This window comes from Propithecus coquereli, unplaced genomic scaffold, assembly GCF_000956105.1.
Source record: "Propithecus coquereli isolate 6110/MARCELLA unplaced genomic scaffold, Pcoq_1.0 Scaffold29, whole genome shotgun sequence".
Lineage (NCBI taxonomy): Eukaryota > Metazoa > Chordata > Mammalia > Primates > Indriidae > Propithecus > Propithecus coquereli.
In genome coordinates, this window is record NW_012148507.1 from 2,586,265 (window position 1) to 2,613,471 (window position 27,207).

The 27,207-nt window shown below is 39.5% G+C and overlaps 1 protein-coding gene across 1 annotated transcript in view; it reads left to right on the forward strand.

Moving 5' to 3' along the window:
* The window catches only part of PKHD1 (polycystic kidney and hepatic disease 1 (autosomal recessive)), a 535,504-nt gene that overhangs the window by 240,788 nt on the left and 267,509 nt on the right, over window positions 1-27,207 (forward strand). The window contains 4 exon segments of the mRNA XM_012648551.1: window positions 4,889-5,024; window positions 7,399-7,645; window positions 19,180-19,357; window positions 20,749-20,944. Of these exon segments, the coding sequence (XP_012504005.1) occupies window positions 4,889-5,024; window positions 7,399-7,645; window positions 19,180-19,357; window positions 20,749-20,944 (757 nt within the window).

The window sequence follows — 27,207 nt, forward strand, 5'->3', positions numbered from 1 at the left end:
AGATTTAGATTCGGTGATGCTGGTATGTCAAAGGTCCTCAACTTTCTCAGAAATAACCTTACAGTAGATGCTAAAAACAAAACTCCCATCAAACTGAGTAACTAACTGTCCTGGTAAATTAGTGATGCAGCATCTTAATTGATGTTAAATAGGCATCATAATTAATGGGAGAGTGACATAAATTAAGATACAAATTATGACAAAAGGGTGCTTATCATGAGATAATCAAAAATAATCCTTCCCCTGGGGTGTGATTCATTAGGAATGCAATGCAGCTCAGGGCCTTTTGGTCTCTTAACAAGTAAGTGCAGGACAAGGGTCCCTGGTACGTTATATTAAATAGTTTTGTTCTAGGAGATGTCTGGATGCATGTTAGTCATCCACATCATAAACCCATACAATTTAAAAGCTAAATATTATTTAAGAGATGATCTGGTTAAAATTCCTGAATTTACAGTTGAAGAAATGGAGGCTTTGGGAAAGTCGAATGATAGTTCGAGATTCATGCCTACTATTGTGGGGCTAGGACCATCCTGATATCCTCCTATTCCTGGTCAAATACTCTTTCGATCGCACATGGAAAATGTCTTTGGCAATCAACATTTTCTAGTGCCTAAACCAATAGCCCCTGAAGTGTTTTCCATGAAAGGATAGCCCCCAGAGATTGTTTGGGAAAAGGAGGTTCTTTGGTAAATTACATTCATGCTATGCTGTTTACCACACCCTTTATTCCCCGAAGTCTCAAACAAGTCTAGAGATGTAGGATACAACATGAGGATGAGAGTTAATAAAATTGCATATTGTATTTGGGATTTTTGTTAAACAAATCGCTCTTGTCACACAAAAAATTAACTGTGTGGGATGATAATGTTAATTTGTTTCATTATAGGAACCATTTTACTAACTATATGTATCCTATAACATGTTGTAAACCTCAAATATACAGAATAAAATTCATTAAAAAAGAAAAAAACATTAAAGCGTATTAAAGGCTCTGAGAAATTCTAGGATTAAAACAAACAAGAAAAATATGCATTATCTTTAATTAGCACAGTGTTTCTCAGATTTATGTGGGAACTACTTTGTTGCCATGTGTGTTATTCAAAGGGAAAACAAAGGAAGATGCCTGGCCTCTCTCTGGTTGTGGAACTCTGATTTTAACCTCTCTCTTTTGTGCCTGCCATTCCTTTAGGAATTAAGATTTTCAGAGAATTCAGCCTATTTATTTGTAGACCTTCCACCCACTTAATCATTGGTAGCATGCAATTATAGTGAGTCATATCCTAAAACTAACATTAGTTTCTGGAAGAACTTTTTATCATTAGAAGGTTTTGTTTTCCTTTAAGCATGCTGTATGTATGTTGGTACTCTCACACCCAAAATTACCTTTATGTTGAGATGGATAGAATAATTTTCAGTGAGGATGGCTTTAATATGGAAGAAAAAGAGGTCACTACAGCATCGTTATATATCCTACTTTGGTTGGGCGGTTTGTTTATACCTCTTGTCCCAGCATTCTATGCACTTAGCATCCCCTTCTCATTCAAAATGTCCTGATTTGGATTTAAATTATAGTCACCCTACTTTTTGAAGTATGCAACATGGCTATCTTTTTGTCATTATTGTAATTAATTTGAGTAGATGATGCTACTTTAAAAAATATCTTATTCAGGCAGATGCTGATGGAGTTGCTTCATTTTTCCTCTAATTTCTCTAGGGGTTATTTCCCATTTTCACTTGTGGATTTGTCTTCCTCATTTAGACCTTTCATCTTTTTGTTTCTCTAAATTCTGTTGTAGGGCTCCTTTTCTTCTCAATATACTTGCTCTCCCTGGGAGAAATCTCATTTTCTCTAGTGGTTTCAATTACCATCCACATGCTGACGTCTCCCATACATTTGCATTTATTTCTGCCATCTTATTTTGTGCTTTCAGTTTGCAATCCGGTTTTGGGTTTTTTTTTCTTTCTACTTTCCTAACTTGATTTGTCTTGCATTGCATAGTATCTTTTTATATTTACTCATTTGGAAGTTATTCATTCTGTTATGATTATTTTCGTTATTGGCCTTAAATTTTTAACGTGCCTGCCTGTCTTAACAAAGTCTAAATTACTTCAGCATTATTAAACTTTACCTGAACAATTTAAGAACACTAAACTTCTTTAGTTTCTTTCTTTGCCCTCCCATCTTCTATGTTACTTTTCTCTAGTATTTGTTCCACTTTTTAAAGTAAATATTTCATGGAAATACAACGTTTATGGAGAAAAGTGCATAAATCAAAAGGGAAGAGCTCAATGAATTTTTATAAAGAAAAAAAGTTGTGTACACACCCCCAGATCAAGAAATAGAACATTATCGATTTCTCTAAAGCCCCTTCATTGCTCTCCATTCAACCCCACTAACCACTCCCTAGCCAAAGGGGAAGCAGTATTCAGATGTCCATTGGCATAGATTAATTTCTCTTGTTTTTGAAGTTCATATGAGTGGAATCATAGAGCATGTATTAATAACTCTGTTGTACCAGGCTTCTTTGGCACAACATTATGTCTATGAGATACATGCATGTTTTTGTGTGTTACAATAATTTATTCTTCCAATCATTGTGGAATGTTTCATTTTATATCTGTACTATAATTTTTTTAAGTTGTGTTGCTGTTGATAGACAATTGATTGTTTCAAGTTTTTGGTTATTACAAAAATGATGTTATGAATGTTCTTCTATATGTCTCTTGGTCTTCATTTGCACGCATTTCTGTTGAATACATGCCAAGCTGTAAAATTTCTGGGTAATAGAGTAGTTTTAGTGGATAATGCCAAACAACAGTCCAGAGTGATCACACCTGTGCCAGCAATGTATGAGAATGGTTTCAAAGCTACATCTTGGAATCTGTCTTGACCAAAATTCTCATTGCCTTCATGTCTCTCTAGTATTGGAACTCTTGTTCCTGATTTCCACATACTCCTCTTTTCTGGCTTAATTTCTCACTTTGTTAACTCATAGCTTAAAGTGACTTTCTGGAACAAAGGCAAACCATGGAAGGTAAAGGTTTTGAGCTGCATATGGAGACCTCTTTATTGGTAGGTTGTAGGTTACAGGATACCAGGTTAGAGTTAATTTTCCTTGAAATTTTGAAAGCAATATTCCATTGTCATCTAGCTTCTTCTAGTCTTGAGGTTGAGCAGTTTTAAGATATTCTGATTCTAGGTCTTTACCTTGGTGTGGCTCTTTTTCTAATCACTGCGTTAGGTACTGGGCAGAACTTCACCTGAAAAATATCCTTCCCTTCTGGGAAGTTTTCTTCCATTATTTCTTTGATAATTCTCTCCCCTGTATTTTCTTTTTCTCTTAAAACTATTGTTATTTGGATATTGAACCTCCTGAATTGCTTTTATAATCTTAATTTTCTCTTTGATTTTCTGTTTCTTTGTTTTTTTGTTCTACTTCCTGGAATGTTTTCTCAATTTATCTGTTGAATTTCTTGTTTCTACTCTCCTATTTTTGTTCTTATTTCTTTTCTGAAAATCCCTTTTTAAGGCTTCTATTTGTTTCATGGATATAATATGTTTATTTCTCTGAGATTATTAGTGATAGTGTTTAAGTGTTCTTCTGATTTCTATGCTAGCTTTGTCTCTCCTGGGTTTCTTTTCTGATGCTTGTTTATTTTTATCACTGTTTTTTTATGTGAGAGGCTCTCGAAAAAATTCTGGTGATCTTCAAATGGACAACTATTTTTACATGGATCAGTGAGGCAATAACAGCTTGATTGGATTGAATTTGTTGAAGAGATTTTTGTGGAAAATCTTGGAAGTGGTTCTTGTTTCTTTCTTTTTAGACTTTCTGTTAAAGTTTTTTTTTAATGTATATTAAAATACAGCAGAACGGACATTTTTTGATGTACAGTTCCATAAATTTAACACATGTGTAAATTTGTGTCACCACCACCACAATCAAGACACAGAACTGTTGCATCAATCCTGACTCCTGCATGCTCCTTCCTTGTAGCCACATGGTCCTCTCACTTCTCACCCCTGTCAATCACTATTCTCTGTTACTGTACTTTTGCCTTTTCAACAATCGTATAAATGGAATTATATAGTATGCAACCTTTTGAAAATAGCTTCCTGTCCTCCCAAATGCCTTTGGAATTCATCCAACTTGTTGCATGGACCGATATTTTATTCCTCATTGTTGCTGAGTAGTATCTACTGTATGGATGTAATACAGTTTGTTTATCCACTCATTTGTTTAAAGACTTTTGAGTTGTTTCCAGATTTGGTGATTATAAACTGGAGCTGTTAGAATCAGTATGAGGTTTTTGTATAAACGTAGGTTTTCATTTCTCTAACCTAGGAGTTTTTAATACTGTTAGGTCATATGATAAGTTTATATTTAACTTTATAAGAAACTGCCAAACTGTTTTGCACAGTAGCTGTCCATTGCATTCCACCAGGAATATGTAAGAGTTTTAGTTGTTCTTCATCTTCATCAGAACTTGCTATTGTCACAATTTGTTATTTAGTCATTCTAATAGGTGTTTAGTGTATCTTAGTGTGATCATAATTTGCATTTCCTTGATGAATAACATTGTTGAACATTTTTTCATGTGCTTATTTGCAATATGTATATTCTCTTTGGTGAAGTGGCTTTTCAAGGTTTTTTATTTTTCTGATTTTTTAAATTGAGTTGTCTATTTTCTTTCTGTTGAGATTTGAGACTTCCTTTTATATTCTGGATATAGGTCCTTTGTTATAAATGTGCTTGGCAAATATTTTCTCCCAGTCTGTAGCTTATCTTTTTATCTTCTGATTTTCATTTGTGCATTATAAACTGTATTTATATGTAGTCAGTTCTCTTATTTTGCTTTCCTATTTTTCCCTCTAAAATCACAGGGAGGTCTGTGTATGTCAGCTGGGATTAAAACTCCCAAAAGATGGGAACTGATGGTATCTAACACAACCTTTGTTAATTTTGATCTCATCAACTGTGTGGCCATAAGAACCTGTTCAGGCTGTTCCCAAGGACAAGGTAAGTTATTTGAATAGACAGGACAGATGGTAAGTAAGGCAATATTCAGGAGAAAATGGTAAACAGTGGTGAAGCCTTTGTGAATCATTATTTCTTTCAGTTACAAGATTGCATCAGTAGAAACTGTTGCTTAAATCTCCTAAGAGAAATCCTAGAGGTGCTCCCAGTGTAGTTCCTGCAGCTCCCCCCATCCTCTTCCTGTGGTGCCCATCACATTCTATAATTATAGTGCTATGTCTCTGCTGGACCCTGAGCTTCATAAAGGGAGGGATCATGTCTCTCTTGCTCAGTTTTCTTATTAGTACCTAGCAGAGAGCCAGGTGCCTAGTAGGTAGTTCACTGATTGAATGAGTGAATGGAGTTGAATGGAAGGACACATGGAGATAAAATATCATGCATAGGACCTTTTCTGAAAGAGCCAAAGTTTAGGCACTCAATGTTTTCAGCAGTCCACGGCTTGATGTATGCACAAAGGAACCATAGGGATTCTTGCTTACTTGTTAACTACATCTCAGAGGTGGTGAGAAGTATCTTGGAGGACTCACGGGCCAACGTGCAAAGAGGTAGAGAGCAATCTAGTTGATTTGATCATTGTAAACAGCCAAACCAAGTGATTCAAGTAAATATGCTCTTGTGGTTTGAATCACCAATTTAGATAATTGTTTGTTTTTTTAATTAAATGAATAATCAGCAAGTCTCCACTTTACCTTTTTTTTTGTTTTTTTCCCCTTGGGTAGGGAGAGCAAAAGATTGTTTTTGTTTGGGTGGCTTCTGAGTTTAAGATTGCAGAAATAACAAAAGGAATAAAAAATACCTCATGGCAAGGACTTCCAATCATAATTCCTGAATTCTTTAATAGCTTCTCTGTTTCATATCATTCATAAGACACTGAAAAAAATCACATTAGTCCTTATGAGCTCTAATGCTAAAGAGCTCACTGGATGATCTTAGCTAAACTGTCTCTTCATTTGCTTAAAAATTGTCTATTCCAGCCTCTGCTTATGGAACTGGGGAGTACAAAAATGAAAAATACATAGTCCCTGTCCTCCAAAAACGCTTGATGTAGGCACAAAAATGAATATCTAAGCTCATTATTGTAATAGAGTGTGATGACTGCAGTGCTAGAGGATTGAACAGGGTCAGTGAAGGGACCAAGGAAGGGCTTCAGGTAAGATTTCATAGAAGGGATTCTTGAATAGGGTTTTGAAAGGTGAATAGAAGTTTGCAAGAGGGAATAGGCAGAGACAAGTTCCTAGGTATTAGGAAGAGCATATGCAAAAAAAAAAAAAAAAAATAGAAATTCCAAAGAGCAAGTTGTGCTTGGGAATCACAAAGAAGCCCAATATGACTGAAATGTAGAGCTGCAATGGTGTTAGATGAACCTCACCTCAGAGGTTGCAAGAGGTGGAATTGTGGAGTCTTTCATGCATGAATTAATTCACTGCTTGTATTCATTCTGCTGGGGTGCCTCTGTTTGTATCTCATTCTTTCTTATTTTCCTCTTTCGTGTATTTTATAATGTGTGTACTACAATAGTACGGTAGCCTGTGTACTGGGAGATGTGTACTCAGTTTTCTTCCTTTAATGATATGGGTGTGTGAGTTAGAAGATCACTGCCGTAGTTTGTTTCCAGGCAATTGGACTGGCAGTACCAACGAATCACATGGCAGTGGTGTTAGGGAAAGCCTGCCAAGAAGTATAGCCCTAGAGCTAATACTTAGAAAATGTGTTACTAATACTATTTGCTCAAATGATTAATTGAATGCTGCTTTTGAAGGTAAATGTTTAAAGTATAAACCTCATAGTAAGAGGTATTGTTGATGGGGTAGATTCACCATAGAGCAATGGAAGCTGAAAGATTGAGACTAAATCATAGCACCTTTAGTGTTTAGTAGTTGTTAAGTTTTCGGTTTCTATTTCCCACTAGACCAGAGTTTCTCACCCTTGGCACTATTGGCATTTGGGGCCAGATAATTTTTTGTTGTGGGGATTGTTCTATGCATTGGAGGATGTTTAGCAGCAACCCTGGTCTCCACCCACTAGCTCCACTAACACTGTCAGCTCCCGAGTTGTGATAGCCAAAAATGACTCCAAATAGTGCCAAACGTCCCTTGAGGGCAAAACTGCCACAGTAGAAAAATCTGCCCTAGATAACAGGCTGTGTGAAGATAGGGCCAATGCTGCTCTTGTTTCCCTCGGTATCCCTAGCACATATGTAAGCACTCATGATATGTTTTTATTGAATGAATGAACGAATTGTAGAACTGTATATATACTATTTAAATTACTGAAAGCACTCTGGTAAATTTAGTTGCCATTTGTGATAATAGTCTTTTGTGCCATTTTGTAAGTCTTTCTGTCTTCCAATTTGTAGGTGGATTTACTGTGAAGACCAACCAGTTGAAGTTTACAAACTCTCCAAACTTAGTAGCATTTCCATTTCCTCATGCAGCAATTTTGGAAGACTTGGATGGGTCTCTGTCTGGGAAAAATAGAAGTCACATTCTCGCTTCTATGGAAACCCTTTCTGCTTCTTGTTTGGTCAATGCCAGCTTCGGTCGGATTATCCCTGGCAGTGTCTGTGGGGGAGGTGTTCTCTTTCATCGTATGTCTATTGGTTTGTAAGTAGAATTAACTATACTTTTTAGCTTGCCAATGAGCATGTGTCTATCATTCAGGCTGTTGAAGCTTGTAGAAGGGAAATTGTTTTCTAGATTATTTGAAGTATTTAGTTCTACAAAAGTGAAATAGGGATAATTTTGACAGCTGTCAAATCATGAACAGTTTTAGGCTGACTCAAATGGCAACTAACTTTCAATATCATTGGACCAGCGCTCATAGCTTCTGACCTCTTATTGACATTTTGAGCTAATAGCTTCTTACGAAGACTTGCAACCAACAGAGAATTGGAAATACATTTAAATTAAAAGTATTATTAAAAAATTCTAATAATGTCCATTCTCATTTTTATACCTGTACTCTCCCCAAGCTCTTTCAAAGTGTTCAATATGCTCCAGGGAAGCAGTTGCTGATGCCTCCTGTTACTTGCAAAGTTGCTTCACTCTAGTTCATTTTCCTTGTTAATTTCATGAACTATTGGATTTGTACAATACATTTCCTATTAATATTGAAGCAAGGACTCCTTGGTTATGCTACTCGAACTACCATTAAGTCAGCAGCTGGGCTGTTTATAATTCATAATAGGATTGCTTCTGCCCTCTTTAATTTCCAGATAATGATTGCTGAATGTCTAGGGTTCTGTCTTTTACTTATTTCAAATGCATTGTATATATTTAGCTAGACTTATTTCCTTCCATTGTTTTAAGTGTCCTAACTCTATGAATATTAAGTCAAGTAATTTAGTCATACCATGTTGGCATCTTATTTGAACAGGTAAACTCTGGAGAGTGAGAGTCATTGTGGTCAGGACTAACTGCATTTTGAACGCATATGGGAATAGTATCTTGACATTCTGTTGGGGAAGCCTTAGCAATACACTGGCTAGCATTGAATAGTCAGAAAATTTTCCACTTTTGCTTTCCAGACTGTTCATTATTCTATCTAACGTTAAGGGGCTCAATTCCAATGAGTGAAATAGCAAAATGGAGGGATATGTTTTCATTTCTAATCATTTTGATGGTGCAGAGCATGACTTTTTCTTCATTCTCAGGGATGCAGCTTGATTTTTTATTGTTATTTTACTGTTTCCACCAAAGATGTTTTTAATGAGTGTTTTGAGGTTTATAAAAGCTAGTGATTTATTTCCTATATGCATTTTTTCAAACGAGGAAAATAAAATAGATTTGTGTAGTTAGAATGAACATTATATGCATGTACAATATTTATTTCTATGTATTCTCTGTACTCTTTTTATATACCTTACTTTGAGATCTGTTGGTGGGCTCTGTCTTGGAGAGGCACTTGTCAGTGTGGTATTGGAAGGCTCTGCAGAGCCTCAACCCTGTTTGAACATTTGCTCTTTGAGACCTTCAAGACTGCACACTTAGGTGCTTGCTTTGGTAGCAAGTCATGATTCCATCACTCTGGGACTGACAAGGTCAAGAAGAAGATAATCCTGATGCTATATTCTAACAAGATTCAAAAGTGTCCTAGTAGGGTAAAAAACTCATTCTGGTTTTTCAGGAATATTTTTGGTTTTGAAATGGAAAATCCTATGTCCAGGAAACTTCTTCAGTCAACTAGGATGACTGGTCACCCTACCTCCTAGATGCTATTTAAAATTTTCAGGTTGACCTATAGGTCGATGGACAAATATCCAATTGTCCCAAATTAGCCATTGGGAAGTCTTGGTATACTTCCAATTACAAGTCTCTTGGCCCTAAGTTCTTACCTCTAGGATAGCAATTGGATTAGATTATCTCTAAGGCCTTTCTGCTCAAAGTGTGGTCCAGGGACCAGCAGCATCAGCACCATCAGGGAACTTCTTAGAAATGCAGAGTCTTAGACCAGACCCCAGATGTCCTGAATCTGAAGGTCCAGGTGATTCCTATTAAACTTTGAGAAGCACTGCCCTAAGGCCCTTCTTGTTTTTAATTTTTATAATTCTATCCCTAGCTATTTGTGCTCAGTGGCTTGATCTTTGTCCCAGAGCATTATAACCTCATTAGGAACATGTCAGAGCTAATGAGCAATTTGAATTCAGTGTAGATACAAACTTTGCTGCATTTCATGGAGAAAGGATTAATTTGTTGTGCTATCCGCCCTGGGGCAAGCACCCTAAGAGTTGATTTACAAAGCTCTCACAGTCCTGATCTTTTGGGGTTGCCTGTTGATGGAGATATGATATGGCATAAGCACCCTGCCGTCTTTACTTTCAACCCTTACCCTCCTCCCTCAGCAAGTGGTCCTGGGAGGGCAGGGAGTGAGGCTTTACATATCTGCATAAACAAGGCACCCCCTGCCCCTTTGCTGAAAACCAAGCTCTTGGAGTGTGATTTCTTCCTTGATAGGCCCCCTCTCTGGTCCATTTCCACTATAACTTCTTTGTTTGACATTGGTGATCTTCAATATATTCCTGTCGTCCACTGCCTTAAGTTTGACGGTGCTCACATTAGTGGCACTTTCCGTTTTATAGGTTCCTGTGACTCAAAGCTAGCAGAGGCATATAAATATTTGAAGTTGGCCATGTTATTTAATATTTGGGTGAAGAAAAACCTGCCACTCTCTACAAGGCAGATTCTAGTTTGTGATTTGTTAAAATGATCACACGCTTGATCTGCGTGAGTCCTGCTTACGTTGCTCTCTCTCTCACACTTCTGCAAACCAGCTTTCTGTAGGAGCTGCAGGTGTTCTGGGTGGGGTTCCTTTCCCAGCTTCTGTTTCCACCTACTGACCTCTGTAGACCTCAGTCTTCCTGATGAGGCTGTGAGCTTTGCCAATGTAAGTCAGGACCTCGTTTCAGAAATATATCCCAGCCACTGCTTTTCTCCAGGGTCCCATAATAATGACACACCTCACATAGCTCTTGGATTTATTGATCCCAAAATTTAGATAAATGATTCTTCTGTATAGAGATAATTACATGGACCGAGTATAATATTATCAGTAGATTTTTGTACACTCTTCCCAGATTTCCTTTCTCACCTCTTCTGTCTCTTAAGCACTGGTGTTCCTTAGGGTTCTGTAATAAGCTTTCCTTTCCTCTCAAGCCATATACTCTTCCCAGCTGATGTATTTCCACAACCTCAGTTAACAGTCACTAATGATTCCAAAGTTTGTTCCTCCAGTTCACACTGCTCAACTGCACTCTAGACGCATTTAACTGACTGCCCTTAGAATCTACACTCTCTGGTATTGTAGCCACTAGAAACATACGGTGACTGAACACTTGAAATATGGCCAGTCGGAATTGAGATGTGCTCGAAGAGTGAATTAATAAAATACACACTGTATTTCTAAGACTTAGTATGAAAAAAGAATCTAAAATATCATAATAATTTGTATTGATTATGTTGCAATGATAATATTTTGAATATATTGGGCTAAATATATTATTAAAATTTATTTCACCTGTTTCTTTTTACTTTTTAAATGTGGATACTATAAAATTTAAGACAAGGCCTGTGGCTTGCATTTGTGGACCGCATTATATTTCTACCAGGAAGTGATGCTTTCAATAGAAATTTCCGCGACTGTATTTAATAGCCATCTCAAACTCCACTTGCCAAAATGGAATTTATGATCTATTTCCATAGACCTGTTTCTTTCTGGGGTGTTCAGAATCCCACTGAGGCAAATGCTGGTCTAAACCTTGATTCATCTTTTTACCTGTTTCCCACATTAATCACCTACCAGGTCCATTTTATCTCCTTAAAAGGATCCCTCTTGAGTCTTTCTGCTTCTCTCCTTCCCCACGCACCCCCTCTAGTCTAGGCTGCCATTACTCCTCACCTGTAGAACCACAGTAGCTTCTTGGCCTGCCACCTTGCTGCGCTTCAATGTTCGAAGTTTGCAAATGCACATCTGGTCTTGCCATGCATTCCTTGCTTGAAACTTTTAAAGGCTTCCCAGTGCTTACTGAGGAAAGTCCAACCTTCTTAATATCTCATAGAGCTCTCATGACCTGCTCCCTGCTTATGGCTCCAGCACCATCTCTCGCACGCTGTCCTACCGTCCCTGCATGCTATCCGTCAGCCACATTCAACTTCTTTGTGCTTTTCAACTCATAAGGTTCAGCTTCCATGAACTCAGCACAGAGGCCATTTTTTCTGGTAAGCTTCCCTGAGCTTGCTGTGCAGATTTTGATATCCCTGCTGTGTGTGAGCTCTTTATACTTCTCCAATCAATACTCAAAGCTCCTGCATAGCTTCATAAATTGTCCATCTCTCCTCATAGATACTATGTAGGGTGAGAATAGGATTTTCGTTTGTACGGTAATGCCCCAAACCATGTTGAACCTTTAGCAACTCAATAAAATTAGTGTCGAGTAAATAAATATAAATAAAAAATTGTGGACTCCCCCAAATCTTTTTCTAGTGTCATTGTTGTTCATTTCTTCTCTTCATGAGGAGTCCATGGTATTCAGCTTTCCTTCATAAGGCTCCAAATTAAAATGCTACTCCTAGGTCTTTATTTCTAAAATTCCCAGGAACATCTAATATTTGAGAATGTCCTTTCTTAATGTCCATTGCTTTCCTGGGGCTATCAGTTGACCAGGGGATTAATTTAAACTGCCGATTCCTTCTCTAATCTACCTCCACCCTGCTTGCACTCAATCAGCAGTTTGCCTACACTTGCAGTTGTTTTCTTGCACTGGTCGTATAGATACATAGTGTTATGATAGGGGAAAATGAGAACTCAACCTTCACAACTACTGTCTGGGAATTTTCTTTTCTTTTCTTTTTTTGGTCTAGAGCACTCTATAACTTCTTTAATTGTCATAGACTCATTCAGATATCAACAAAGCAAATCCTGATTCTGTTTTCCAATTATTCACTGTATTGAGAATGGGGGAAATTAGAGGAGCTTGCAAGATGTTGTGGGTTGGCCAACTAATCCTTCTGAGTTTCTATAGGATGTACATGAAATACAATCAGGCATATGCATACATTTGAAAGAATTTTTCAAAGACTGAAAAATAGAGGAGTAATTAGGAATCATTTGTGAGTATAAGTCATAGCTCCCCTACTTCCTAGGTAAATTCCTTTGGACAAGTTATTTTGCCTCTTTTTGCTTTAGTTCTCGTATCAGTAAAATGGACATAATGGTATTTATCTCAGAGGGGCATTGCTTGCTTGGCATGTAGTAGGTGCTCAATAAGTGCCACCTTTAAAAAGTCTCTATTTTACATTTGTGATTTACAAAACAACACATAGGCATACTAGGAACAGATTGTTATGGATTTTGAATAGATTATTATAGATTTTTATGTTTCTGAGAAACAAATGCCTGGCAAGGGAATTAAGCTTGTTCAAATGTAACAATTCAATTCCTGAAAAATAGGGAATAATTTCTAATTCTCACATGACATTGTGTTGATCCAGAAACCTCCCAGGTAGTTGTAGAATCTGGAGCCATTCAGGACATGGTCTTTGATTCACTGTGCCCCAGTAACTTCTGTTTCTTCCCTCCTACTTCTCTTGGAAAATAAAAGGTTAATATTCACCTTGATTCTTAGATCTTGCTTAATATCCTCTCCTGTAGTGCTTGCGTTCAGTTTTTACCTACATAACTGCTCTTAATGTGTCAGTGTTCAAAGTATGAAGCACCCCCTGCCTCTGTGAATGCAAAAGTGAAGAAGAGTTCAAATGGAAATTTTGGCCTAGCTTTTCCTCTAATAATCGCCTGACTCTCCTTCCTAGGGATAAATAGGCATAGCATCACTAATGGTATCTTTTCAGTCCTTAAAAAAAAACCCTATCCAAGATGTATTATCCTCTCTTGGCAGCAGAGTTTACAGACTTAAAACAGAAAAAGAACAAAAAGTCATAATGGACCCCAAACCAAGGAATATCACCAACAATCTTACATGATTATTAAGTAATCATGAATAATAAAAGGTTACAGTTGTAACTAGTAAAGGTTTAACAACTAGCTGTCCAGAATAAAAGCCCTGGGTCATAGCATTTGCCTGATTCTATGCTAAAAATACTCTCACATGACCTGATTCAAGCTACCAACGTGATGTCACTGAACATGGAGTTGGGAAGAGGGGTTAGCGATGGACTCTCGTGAGCCAGTGTCAATCATCCTCACCCCAACACCAGGTGTATTTATATGAAAGGGAGGACAGGCTTCTCAGTCTAACTCCCTACCTGATGCGTAAAATTGTTTTTCAACATCCCCAACAAGTCATTGTTTACCTTATTGGTTGCAAATTCCAGTCATGATATTCTCATGGTCAGAGGCAGCCGTTCCAGCTGTACTCAGTGGATCAAAACAAGATATGCCATGGTGTGTGAAGGATCATCTAAAGTAGGGTAATGGCTATCTTTGCTCTTCTTTGGAAATTAAGATGGAATGAGCAAGCAGTATTGTCCTACTATGATGGCAGATAGGTATGCTGCAAAAAAGCATAGATGCCACCTTAGACAAGGTGCCGGGTTGATTTGTGGGTTGATAAGTTATTGCTTGAGCCAACTCTGAAAAAAGGTAGACAGAAATATACATCTGAAAAGTCAGGGAAGAGTGTTGGTGGGGTGAGCCCACCGGAAACACAAGGCTTGTCTCTCTGTTTACCAGTTCTATCTTGTATATAAATTTAAGTAATTTTAAAAGTTTGGAAAAAGACTGAATGTTGTAGTTTCTTTCCTCTTTTTAGGTTTTTTACCTTACTCTAAAGGAGAAATATTTAAGTGTTTCTGAATCAATAAGGCTATCGATAGAAAATCTTATTGATGATACATAAAATATTAGTGAATGGTGGCAGGTCAGCAGATAGGATAGTGATCCTGTGACAAGGACTGTTACGAGCTCAGTGTATTTTTAAAGGATACTCACGCAAAGCTGTGCCACAAAAACTGGTTGGCTGCGCTCGCAATTTCAATTTTGTCGCTTTTGTGCAGTAAAAGATGAGAGTGACAGCAGCGAGCACAAATATCCAGAAGATGCTTGCAGCACCATTTGAGGCTGGCTATTATGATGTGCCTGGCTTAGGAAATGCATAATTATAAAGGTTTTATTTCACAATTGTTCTGAATCGAGAGCATTTTGAGCTCAACGCAGTGTTTATCTTAATACACGGAGATAGGGACCCTCAGGAAAAGTAAGCTAATGGTAAACAAAAACAAGGGAGTTAATATTTGTTCTCATTGGTATTGCTGATTGCCTAACAAATCCTTTGTGGGCAGTATACATTCAACAGTTCTGCACAGTCCATGGGCACTAAATTACATAACTATTTAAGCAACTAGTATGGCAATTTGGTACTTTGGCCAGGAAATTTTACCAAATGATAGTGTTATTTCTAAAGGGACATATATCCCTGAATTAAAAATAGTTTTGAGTATTAAAAAGAAGAGAACCAAAATTAAAGCATCCCATAGAAAAGGAAAATAACATGTAAGGCTTATGGTCTTTTTGTCTCTTCGATTGCAGACAGGAGGAGCTGTTGCTGATGCAGAGGTAAGGGTTAACATTTAAAATGGACTGGTTGCCTCCTGATTTCTTGCACATAAAGCCACGAGAAGTTCAGGGAGAGACTTCTTCCCCTAGTAATGAAGCTCTCTGCTGCTAATGGCCCATGCAGACTCCCTTGGCTCCTCCAAATTAGAAATACTTTTGTGCTCCTTTGCTTCATTAACAGTAAGGAGAGGGAGATTGGTGGCTATTTAGGGCACGGGGAAATTGGTGGCTATTTAGGGCAAGCGAAAATTGTAGTAATTATGGTTGGTAAATTCTCTTCATGGTGTTCTTTGACTCTGGATGTTCTTTTGGTGCTTTTCAGAAGGGCCCTGCTACTGTCAATTCTGGCATCTGGCCCAGTAGGATAGGAGCTGATCTGACTTTGAATTTTTGCCCCCGTCCCGTGATGGTCAATTCAAAGCATCTTGTCTACTGGGAGATGAGTCTTTTACATTTTGATTTGCTTTTCAGAGTGCACCATATGACTCCTTCTGCTACCAGCAGTGATAAAGGTATATTTTATAACCTCCTTCTCTACCTGTGTTGCACTACAGAACTCTGGCGCTGCACATGACTGCTTATGAAATTGCATCCTGAACTAACCTTGGTTGAGATGGATGGGGAGTTTTGACAGGATCCAGGCTCTGAGAGAATGGGCAATGAATAAGGGGAAAGAGGAAAGGGTAATTTAGGATCACAATGTGCTCTGGTTGGACCAAGGGGTTAGCATCAGATTATTGGATGCTGATTGAAAGGAGAACGTCAAAAGGAAGGTATAAAGGTCCTAAGGGCAAGTAGAACCTAATTAATGCTAGCAGTTAGGTTTGACAATAGTTGAAGAGGGGGTTATGTTTACAAGGGCCTTCGGAAACTGAGGAGATGGTTTGAAAAAATGCTCCCTTCAAAAATTGAAATTACAATCTATAGAAACTAAATCAGGAAAAATAACATCCTAAAAACTGTGATGCTAACAGAACTTTGAGAAATAATTGAGTTCATTCAAAGTGACCAGGGGGGTTCTTGGGGCCACATTGCTGGAATTAGGAAACATTTCTGGAAATATATACCCAATTGATCGTATTGTCACATATTGAAGTAATATTTTCATAATTGTCAAGGTGGTATGCATGATGGGTGAGAAAATAATGACAAAGTATTGGCTGGTAAGGCAGGAAGAATTAAATGCAAACGGATGCATGCATTTGAACAAATGAGTTCTTCTTTTGGTCTATAGTTAAAATAAAATTATTTTTAAAAATGGTTTAATTGAGAGTACTTGCCTAGGCAAGAAGAAATATGAGTTCTTAAGTAAACCCTAGCATTATACTGGACCAGAGACCATTGTTAGTGTGTATGGCTGGTATGTGCCCAGGAGAGGTTTTCTGACCACCAAATGTAAGTGTTTAAGTCTTCTTGGCAAATATTCTATTGATATGGGGTTATCAGTATTGAGCTCTGGTAACTTATGATCAACTGCTCATCTCTTTTGATTAATAAGTGTACAAGAACTCTTCTGATACTTATATGGTTTTCTGGGTAGACTTCCGTGTTAGGGGGAAATGTCACTAAGTAGCCAGTTGGAGTGTTCTGGTGCATTTGTTTGTTCATTCAACAGGTATTTACTGAACTCTCACTATGTGATTTATTAATTGTCTTTCCTGGATTAAGTCTTGTGATTTATTTTTCAGAGCCCATATATCTCTGTGAAAGCTGAAATGATGCACTTTCAGAACCTGAAACACTTAGAATCATTCTCTGGACTGTGGGGAATTCCATTTTACGTATTGACCATGGCGCCTACTGCAGCCAACTCATCCATCTCTCTAATATTTCTTAGTTCCAACTAATCTCTTCTTATCACATGCTTTAACATTTATTTCCTAGAAGCTTATTTTTGTTTGTTAAATATAGTTGGCCCAAATGTGCTAGACAATCTCCTGGGATATGGTTTCAGCTAGGGGAGGAGAGAGCCATGATGATAGGGCAAATGGCTAGAAAGAGAAAGGAAGGAAATTTAGCATTCTAAAGCTTTTCTAAAGATTACAATTTAAAAATAAATTCCACATGGCCTATTTGAGGATGTGAACACCCTATAAATGGAAGAAGGGGTGGGATGAAATGTCATGGGGGGCATTCCTGCAATAGATTGACAGTCAGAACAGATGACCTTTGTGTCCCTATGTCAATTCTGATTCTAGCAATTTGAGTTAAGCGTTAGTCATTAGTTCCAGTTTAAATCCTGATGGGAAACAAACAAACAAACAAACAAACAAACAAAACCATACCCTACGTATCTCAAGCTCAAGAGAAGAAGAAATTTTCTCCTTCTCCAAGATTTCTAAAGGTTCAATTAATGCTGCATAGGGAACTCTGGGAGAAGAGTAGTTATTTATTCCCAAATGCCCTGAGCATTTTTCATCTCTTTCATTTTATTAATTAATGGATGAAACAAACCCATTAAATTTTGCAAGAAATATATATCAAGTGTGACATTGCCAGGGTCAATGATCTGTACCATGAAAGGTTTGGGGAATGTTTTTCGATGACCAAATCCTGGATAACCCTCTAGACATTAAAATAAGTTGTGCAGAATGGTAAATCTGGCACAACTGAGGTTCTTTCTTAGATAAGATATAGGTAGCTGTTGTTGAGCTTAATAATGGCTACTGAGCGCTTTGCAGGGATTATCTAAATTTCGTAGTAGCTATATGCAGTGTATACTATTATTGCCTGTATTTTAAAAAGAGAGAAATTTAAATCTTAAATAGGGTCTGTAATATGTCCAAGTTCATACACCTACTTGAGTGCTAATCTAGATTTCCAATTTATGCCCATTTGATTTCAGTGCCCAAGCATGCAACATTGAAAAATTTTCCTTTTTATAATATGCCACTGGCTTATGAATTGGCTTTAGATATGCTCATGCCCTACCTCATTGTGAAAACCCAACATCACCCTTCGTCTCATTTCCCTCTACTTTGAGAATTTAATTATCTGCTTGCAGCAAAATGCCACAGTTAAAGATTCTCCTGAAAACTAAACCAAAGGAGGAAGGACAGTCATAATGTGTATTGATTTTTTTTTTTACTTTTTCTTTATTTCTTTAGGTCCACTTTGACTCTCTTTCAGGGTCTTAGCATTTGGCTAAATCTATTTATGTTCTAATGAAGTCTTAAAAATCACTTTTTGGGATGGGCTGTACAGAATAATTTGGGGGATCTTGGATCACAGATTTCTAGTTCTATCTTGTTATATTCACATATTACTTTTGCCATGCTCAGTCTTAGTTTCCTCATTTGGCAAAATTAGGTCCTTCTAGAAACCCTTTATATAAATTAGGAAAATGATACTGGCTGCTTTAGGAAGATCTCATCCATACGTTCGTCATTCACATAACAAACTTGACGTGGGTGCCATTGTGTGCAGGGCCCTGTGCCAGGGCAGAGGTTACCAACAGGAAGGAGAAAACACCTCTAACTTAAGGATCTTACAATCTGCTTTTAAGAACACAGAGCTACCATAACAGCAGTGAGCCCTGGGCATTATGCAAGCCCACAGAAGAGGAGCCAGCTTATCTCTTCGTTCAAGGGAAGGCTATTGAAGCCACTCCTGCTGGGCAGTTGGAGCAGGGCATCTGAGAGCCCAGCGACATCAGGTCCAAGGTCTCTGTCATTGCACCCCAAGGGAATAGCTAATTACCAATGATAACATGTTTTCTGCTGTTGATAAACCTGGTCTACAGCAAAATTCCGGCCCTAGACATTTCTTTGTTAAAATAATAGTACATAGTCTTGGACCACATGAACATGACATTTATTAGTGGCCTAAGATCTGAGTGTTATTGTACTTCCTCTAGTTCACAGTGCACAGGCCGGTGTAATGTTTGAACAATCCAAAGGCAGCTTCTCACGGGGCTGTTTTGACCCACACAGCGACTGGTGAAACCTCCATAGACACACAGACCAAGAGGGCCTAAGACACATGGAGAGAACAGAAAGATGATTGCCGTTGATGGAAAAAGAACGCAAATAACCTTGGAACTTATTTTTTTTTTCTCTTAAAATCACCACAGAGCTAATGCTCCTGATATTCCTTATGATTTAACCCTGACTGACAGCAGAAATAAGACAAACACTGTCAATTACGTCCGTGATACCTTGTCTAACCCTGATGGCTGGATGGCTCTGCTCTTGGACCAAGAGACCTACTCACTGCGATTTGAAAACCCCTGGATCAACAGATCTCTGCAGGTAACCCCAGGAATCTATTCATCCCTGTGCCGCATACCGAGGGGTCCTTAATTTTTCTTGTGTGAAATAATGGGTTGCAAGTCTTAGAATGCTCTGATGCTAATAAAGAAAACTACAATGGCATTTTGGCCAGTTGAATATAATCTGAATATAAGACTTGGTTGCTTTTTTTTAATTTGAAAATTTAAAAATCTGTTTAAATGTTATCTTGAATGCAAGATAATTTTGCCTAAAATTTTAAATTTATTCATACAATGAAAAATAAATTCTAAGCATTCTGTAGAATTGCACTTAAAAAAAAATCACAGGCTAAAAACCAACTTCCTCCAGAGAGAAGTGTTTGTAGCCAGAGAAAATGTCTTAACGAGGCATTTATACATTGCATACTGCCACCTTGTGGTCAATGATTAACATGCAACTAGAGGTCTCAGTCCCCAGGCTGGGTTGGGTTAAAGTAGTCAAATGGTTAGCGGGGGTGAAGATAGAAATAGCTATGCAGAAAGTAGGTGCATTTTCTGTTTAAAAAAGCAATGTAGTGGATTTCCTCAAGCTTCTTTTCTTCCTTTTAACACATTTCTTTCTTCCCGTTGCATCATACACATCTCCCCTAGCAGTCCTGAGAGCAGATCTTAGGGAGATAGAGCTGCTTTAGGTGTGCCACAGTTATGAGGAATTCAGAGCAGAGTCACTTTTGGTCTCCTCACTACACCTCTATTTCCTCTCCTTGAGATTCCCGTGAGAACATTCTGGGAAATTTTCGTACCGTGAAGGCAGTAGGATGTGACTCTGGAGGTGGACACCTCAGTTTATGGCCTGGCTCGGCACTCTCCTGCTTTGTGATATAGACAAGTTACTGAGCTTCTGCCTGCCTCAGTTTCCTCAACTGTTAAATGGGGCAATAAGAGTAACAATCACAGGGGGTCTTTAGAGGATTGAATGACTCTAATGAACAGTGCCTGACTGTGTAGTAAATGCTCCAACAGTGCTAGCTATTACCGTTATAAATGGATGGCAGTCCTATGGTTGCCTGCCTCTTTAAGCTGTGGGAAAAAGAAAGGAATTCTAGACCTGGCCCTGTCTCTTCTAGATGACTGATCTGAGACAAGTTGATTCACTTGTCTGGACCTTGGTTTCCTCCTCTGTTAGTTGAAGTTGTTAAATAAGAAGAATCTCGTGGCATCTTTCAGTCTTCACAGTCTATGATTTTGTAGCTCTAGTTATGAATTTATCATGGAGTGGATTTAAGCAGGCCCATTTCCCACAAGAAAAGTACAGTCTGGGTCTGAACTCTGTCTTATTTCTAAACTACTCCATCTGCACTCTCTGTAGTTGTTTTGGGCAAGGGGCTTCCTTATTAAATGAAAATATTTGTGCTTTTCTCTCTCTTCAAGTACTCAGCAACATTCGACAACTTTGCTCCTGGGAATTCCCTCCTGCTGGTGCACACCGAACTGCCACCTGCCCCTGACATCCTCATAAGATGCGGGAGTCATGTGGGTCTGTCTCTTCCATTCCTTCCTTCACCTGGTCAGAACCAAGGCTGTGACTGGTTCTTCGATCACCAGTTGAGGCAACTCACCTATCTGGGTAAGTATCCAATGGGGATGAGTGTTTTGAGGACACATAGAAACCACCATTTACTCTTGAATTCCAGGCACTTGTGCTGGGAAGTGCTGAGGAGTGTGTGATGGTTAGGTGAGGGTGCTCTGCAATCAGACTGCCTGGGCTCAGATCCCAGCTGCAGCACCCACCAGCGACAGCGCACCGAGCAGGTGCTCTTCCTCCCTGAATCTCAGCCTCCTCCCCCGTAGAGCTGGAGAACCAGAGGACCTACCTCAAAGGACAGGAAATTAAATAAAGGACAACACACGGAACTTTTTAGCAGGGTGCCTAACCCACAGCAAGTGCTTAGTAAGCACTGGTGGTTATTAATATTTTTAATTCACTTTGTAGTGTTGTATTTGTAGTGAACAATCGCACGTGTAAAGATGGTTGGCTGATTATGGCCACGGATATAAGGAACAGCAGAGAGTACAAGGTGACAGCGACAGAGAGAGGCTGAATTGAGACTGAAGTTGCTGTGGGAGGTGAGAAGGAAAACCTTGGAAGGGAACCTGAGGTCAGGAAAAGGAGATGGCATGGACGGCTGATCTGAGGGCTGAGGGGTTGGCTGTGTCTGTCTTGTGTCAGGATTAGCCTCAGGACAAAGGACCCAGCAATGTCATTTCACAGGACCAGGAACCCTGATGCGATTGCAGAGTAACAGAGGGCAAGGAGATTTCCTCACCTTCTTATTGTGCATGTTTTGCAGGATCCAGTATGAGAGTCAGGACCATCCATTTCTTTTCTTTTGACTCCCTGGAGCTTATCTTATATTCCTTTTCCATACGCTGTCACTCTGAGCACAGGGTACGGAAAAGGTCACTCTGAGCACCGCGGTGTTCACCTGTACTAACCTCAGCTCACTGGGAGACCACTTCTTACAGTGGTGTGTAATGAGAAAGGAATTTGGCAAAGTGGGTGTCTAGAATGACAATTTTGTTATAAATTAGTCTTAATAGATACTGGTCAAATTCAGGGGACCTTATCAGTGTAGCAAGTTCCAGCCCCTGCCACAAACAAGGCATGGCCCTAAGGACTTGGAGGGCTGGGCCATGGTCCTGAGTTCTTTGTCTCTCTCTCACTTGTGCCTGACTGTATGCCAACTCAGTCTGGTCTAGAGGTGAGCCCTGGAACTGTGACATTTTGATAGCTTCAGAGATGAGACTCTGGTGCTTCCCTGGTATTTTTTTCAAGTCTTTACCAAACGAATTGTTGTATATTTTATTTGCACTGAATTGTACCATTAACATTTTATTTCTTATTTGATCCACCCATAAATGTAACCTAAAACTATAAAAACTCAGGACAGACAGAGATCCCTGAGATTGTTTTACCACTAGAGCTGCATACAGCCATAAGTAAGAGCAAGCATTGTTGCCATTAACTTTATAGCTATTTTCTTGAGATGTATTCTGGAATAAAATTTTAATTTGAATTGTTCTCTTGCTATTCCTTGGCATGTTTCTGAAGATCCTGTCTTGTCAATTGGTCAGATTTTGTTCATGAACTGTAAGCTAATTTTAATATTCACATAAATCAAATGTAATAAAAGAATTTATGGCACAAAGAAAAAAAATCAACTCATGCAGCTATGGATTTTCTTCCTCTTTGATAGCACTAGTAATTCAATTAATAGCAAGTTATACTATTGTACTATGTATACACATGTGGTATATACACATCTGTGTAAGTAGCTGTGTGTGTGGGCATATATACTTATGTGTACATGGACATCTGTATGTGTATATATATGATGTAGATGAATTTCAGTATAAAACATTTTTATGAAATAGACAGCCTTTATTAATTTTTTAAAATTCTCTGCATCAGAATATCCTACTAACTCTACCTTCAAATATGAATTGGGGAAAAAAATACCAGGAAGTCACATAGAGTTTGTCGAATGTTTAATAAACTTGGAGACCCTTGCTCCTTGAAGAAGATTCCCAGTAGTAGCTTTTATGGACATTGGTGCTTCCTTCATCCTCTGAGTGTATGGGGTAGACAAGTGGCTAGAAGCACTTCTGTTCCCATTCCTGGGCTGGCACAGTGAGGAGATGAGGACTCAGGAGGTAGTGAGGGTTGTAATGCTCCTCCACGGTGGTGACTCATACAGCTACGCTAGGTTATGTAGATTTGGTTATAATTTTGGATACCCTCTATGTAAAGTTTACAAGATCTGTAGGAAGGTGGTGATTAGGCTACCATGTTTTCTATAGACCTGCTTGCATTTCCCAATGCCATGATGGCAGTGAGGTAGTTGTTGTAGCTGGTACCCCATTAAGGCTCCAGTCAGTAGAGTTCCTGTTGTGTTCCATGCACTTTACATATTGATTAGATTGTTACTTTCAACTATTTTTTTTTTAGGTCACTTGATTGTATAGGACCATGCTGGGATAATTTACATAAAATAAATGTCAAGACTTCATAGTCTATGTTGGCATATTCCTGGGGTGAAAAAGCATGGGAAGAGTTGTGTAAATAGAAGTTTCATTTTATTGTAGGGAAGCTGCTTGACCTCCTTCAGGTCCGCAGAATTCCATGTCAGGTTTGCAGGGGGTGCAGCTCCTTTTCTTGGCTGGCATTTCATTCTGAGCGCTGCTTCACTGGCAATTGGCTGGCTTTCATTCATTGGTTGACCACTTCTAAGTGGACCATCTTTTGTCTTGTTTGTTTGCAACCTTACCACATCCCCCAGGATAGGAAGTTTTTAAAAAATCACAATTATCTTCATTTCCTCCATTTGGCTGCTTCATGTGTGATTGAAGATACATGACTCATCTTAGCCCCAGCTGAGGATGGAAAAGACCAGAACCCAGGCATTCTGGCTCCTGGCTGTGGGGCTCTCCACTAGAGTGTGCTGCCCACTAACTAATCATGGATCACTGACCAAAAACGGTGGGTGGAGGGGAGCGGGTGCTAGGCAGAGTTGTGGGAGAAAACTTCTCACTGATCCCTAGTGACAAAGAAAAAATCCTGCACATATAATATGTTCTGACCCTTGCATTTTTCTTCTCCACCAAGACAAGTTTTGTCTTTGTTCAGTAAACATCTTTATGGAGTGCAGGTTTTTTATTTTTATTTTTGAAAGCTCATGGCTAGAGCTTGGGGCTTAGGGTTTTAATCAGTGGCTGGCTGGCTATTTTACCTGGGGCATGGCGTTATAATTGCTCCATGCCTCAGTGGCTTCCTTTATACAATCAGGTTAAGAATATTTACTTGTTTCTTGGAATCATGGTACAAAATACCCAAACATATTAAAGTGTGATTTAGCATGCCATGTTACTTTACTAAAAAATTTCTCAATAGACTATTTCTCTAGAATTTTCCTTTGTGCACAGAAAATTAACGATATCATACGTCTTAAACTCGGTGTACATGTCATAACCTTTCTGAAAGGGTCTCTTTCTACCTCCTTTTACTAGATTTTGCGAGATAACTGAGATCCACAATAATATGACGCATATGATATATAGTTCCCATGATTGAAAACCAGTACCACTTAAGCAATTGTTATCCACAGAATAAGATAATACTGCTCATTTGAAAATATCTTTTAAGGAGATTGGTTCAAGTTGCCTTTCTAAAGCCCCCTGAGAATTTTGCTCAAGGAGCTACTTACAAAACAGACCACAGGTAAAGGACTTGTGCTGTAGTTTGTGTTAGGAACAATATTCAATGTGATAAACCATTATGAATGGCCATTCCCAACTTTGACTTCAATGCCATGCTTGGGAATGAGTATGGCTGTAGAACAAGTGTTGTTTTATATTTGCAAAGTCGGGAGAAAAAACCTGGCGAGCCCATTTTCCGTGTGTGCGATTTGATTCAGTGGCTGCTTCTGTCTCTGCGTTACAGAGCCAGTTTCCCGCTGCCTCTTTCCCTGCTGTTTTTTCCAGGGATGTTTCAGTTCATGGTGAACTATTTTTATTTTTTAGTTACATTAACGCTATGAAATAATTAGTCAGCTAATTAATCTGGTTTACAAGCTTTGTAGGATTCTTCAGCTGTCAGTCAGGCCCAGGCCCGAGGCCTACATGGAGTCTCGGCTCTCCTGCCCATGTGATTCCCGTTGCCATGGCTACTGGCTACATCTGCTGACACCCCACTCTCTATTTATTGCTTAATTAAGAATTTCACGCTCAGCCCTTATCTGCCTCTAAGAACAAGCGGCACACTGTTAAGAAATTCCGAATTTAGGCCCAGGCACAAGGAAAGCCTTTCTTATGGGCTTGGCTGCACGGAGCCTCTCTAACGATCCTCTCGGCATCCCAGCCGCCACCCTTCAATCAAAAATCATTAAATGGGGCAGAGATAATGAGCATGCAGCGTATCAAAAGAAGGATGTTTGCTTGGTCCAAAGGAGGAAAAGCTGCTAGGCCCATGCTCAGCTCCACTTCAAAGGGAGATGAGACCCCTCATCACTGGGGCCTGATAAAGCCTCATTTGTTCTGGGCTTGACTTATGCAAAAGGTCTGGTATGTCACAGTCCCATCTCACAGACGTGGGCTCCCCCACCTCTTGCCTCCACCTCCACCAGCCCCCTCCCCGGCCTTCCGCATGCTCGTGTGTCAGCACTTAGGCAGCTGGGTCCCCCAAAGCACCAGGGGGAGCGTGTAATCACTGACTCTCCACTCACAATGGCCACTTGTAGGGGGGTGGCCAGGAGGAGGTCTTCATCACAATGGGAACACAATTATTGCAGCTGCTAGGGAGGGCCATGCTTCTTCCTGTAGAAATAGAATAGGACTTGCCCAAAACAGGAGGGGAAGCTTGGGGGGAGATGGTGGGAGGTGAGGGGGTGGAGAAAACAATCTTGAGTTGATTATTCATATTCTGACTCTTGGAAGCCCGACGCGGAGCCAGTGGGGTTCCAGCAGCTGCTCGTACACAGCCTCCTTCTAATAATTGTACATTCTGTCAGGGGTCAACTTACTTTTGACCCTGTCCCTTTATATTGGTAAAAGGCTCTTTTAGGGCAAACTGTTGGGTTGTGGCAGGGCGCATTAAACACTCACAGCCCCTTCCCCTGCTCTAACCGCCCCCCCAGCAGCCGGTGATAAATTCATATCAGATGCTGCGCCATTCACAGTTGCCCTCCCGAGTTCACACAGCTCCCACTCGTGCGGCAGAAATGCAGCCGAGCTGGGACATTGTGTGCGGTGGCAGCTGAGAAGGTCCACCTGCGAGGCTCAGAGGCTCCTGCCGCACCACCTTCTGATCTGCCTGAAAAAGCCACATCTAGCCAGGCTGGCCAAAGCGTGTGTCCAAATGCCCCCCTCGCCAAATAAAGGCAGGCTGTTTGGAGAGCAGCCAGGGTTGTGGTCCATGAGGGCAAGAGGACTGAGGAAGGAGAGACAGATGGACTTTATTGTGTGCACCAAGTTGCCTTGAAGAGGTCACGTGACATCACGCAGATGGGTCAGAAAAGATGCTGTTAACATGCGGGATCCTGAAAACAAGGAACGCTTTCCTGAGTTTGAGGCTAGGGTTCTGATCCTACATGCGTAGGCTTCTCAACTGGTCTAGAAGACTTTATGCGACTCCCAGAGAAGGATGGAAGGAGGAGAGAGAACTCAACGGGCTCCCCAGAGATCTTGGGGAGGATTTTGGAGGCAGAGCAGAATCATAATCTTTTGCAACTCTGCAGCCATTTCCATGCTGAGGCCCTCTAAGGCAATCTGTAGCATTCTAGTTAATAAATTAATTTACATTCTTATAGAAAACTCATTCCTCAAAGATCCCCAAGGATTTTTGCCAGAAATGTAGAGGATTGACTTGAAGGAAATGCGGTTACCTTTGCGGCAAAAATATAGATAATGGAACAGAAACTGGGGATGGGAAAAGGGATTTTGCCTCTTGGTTAGAAACAACTTCTCCGAAAGGAAAAGGAAAGAAGGGAGAGAGAAAAGAAAAGAATGAGGGAGGGAAAGAAGGAAGGAAGGGAGGAAGGAAGGAAAGAAGGGAAGGAAATTTAGAAAGAAGTCAGAATCAAATATATTATTTTTAGGAATCGCACAGGCTAGGGAGCTAATTCTTAGCAGTGCTGAGTGGTTAAACTTAATTCTTGCAGGTCATAGGTGGTGCAACCACTATTAAAAATCAGCTTTTTGGCCGGGCGTGGTGGCTCACGCCTGTAATCCTAGCACTCTGGGAGGCCGAGGTGGGCGGATTGTTTGAGCTCAGGAGTTCGAGACAAGCTTGAGCAAGAGCGAGACCCTGTCTCTACCAAAAATAGAAAGAAATTA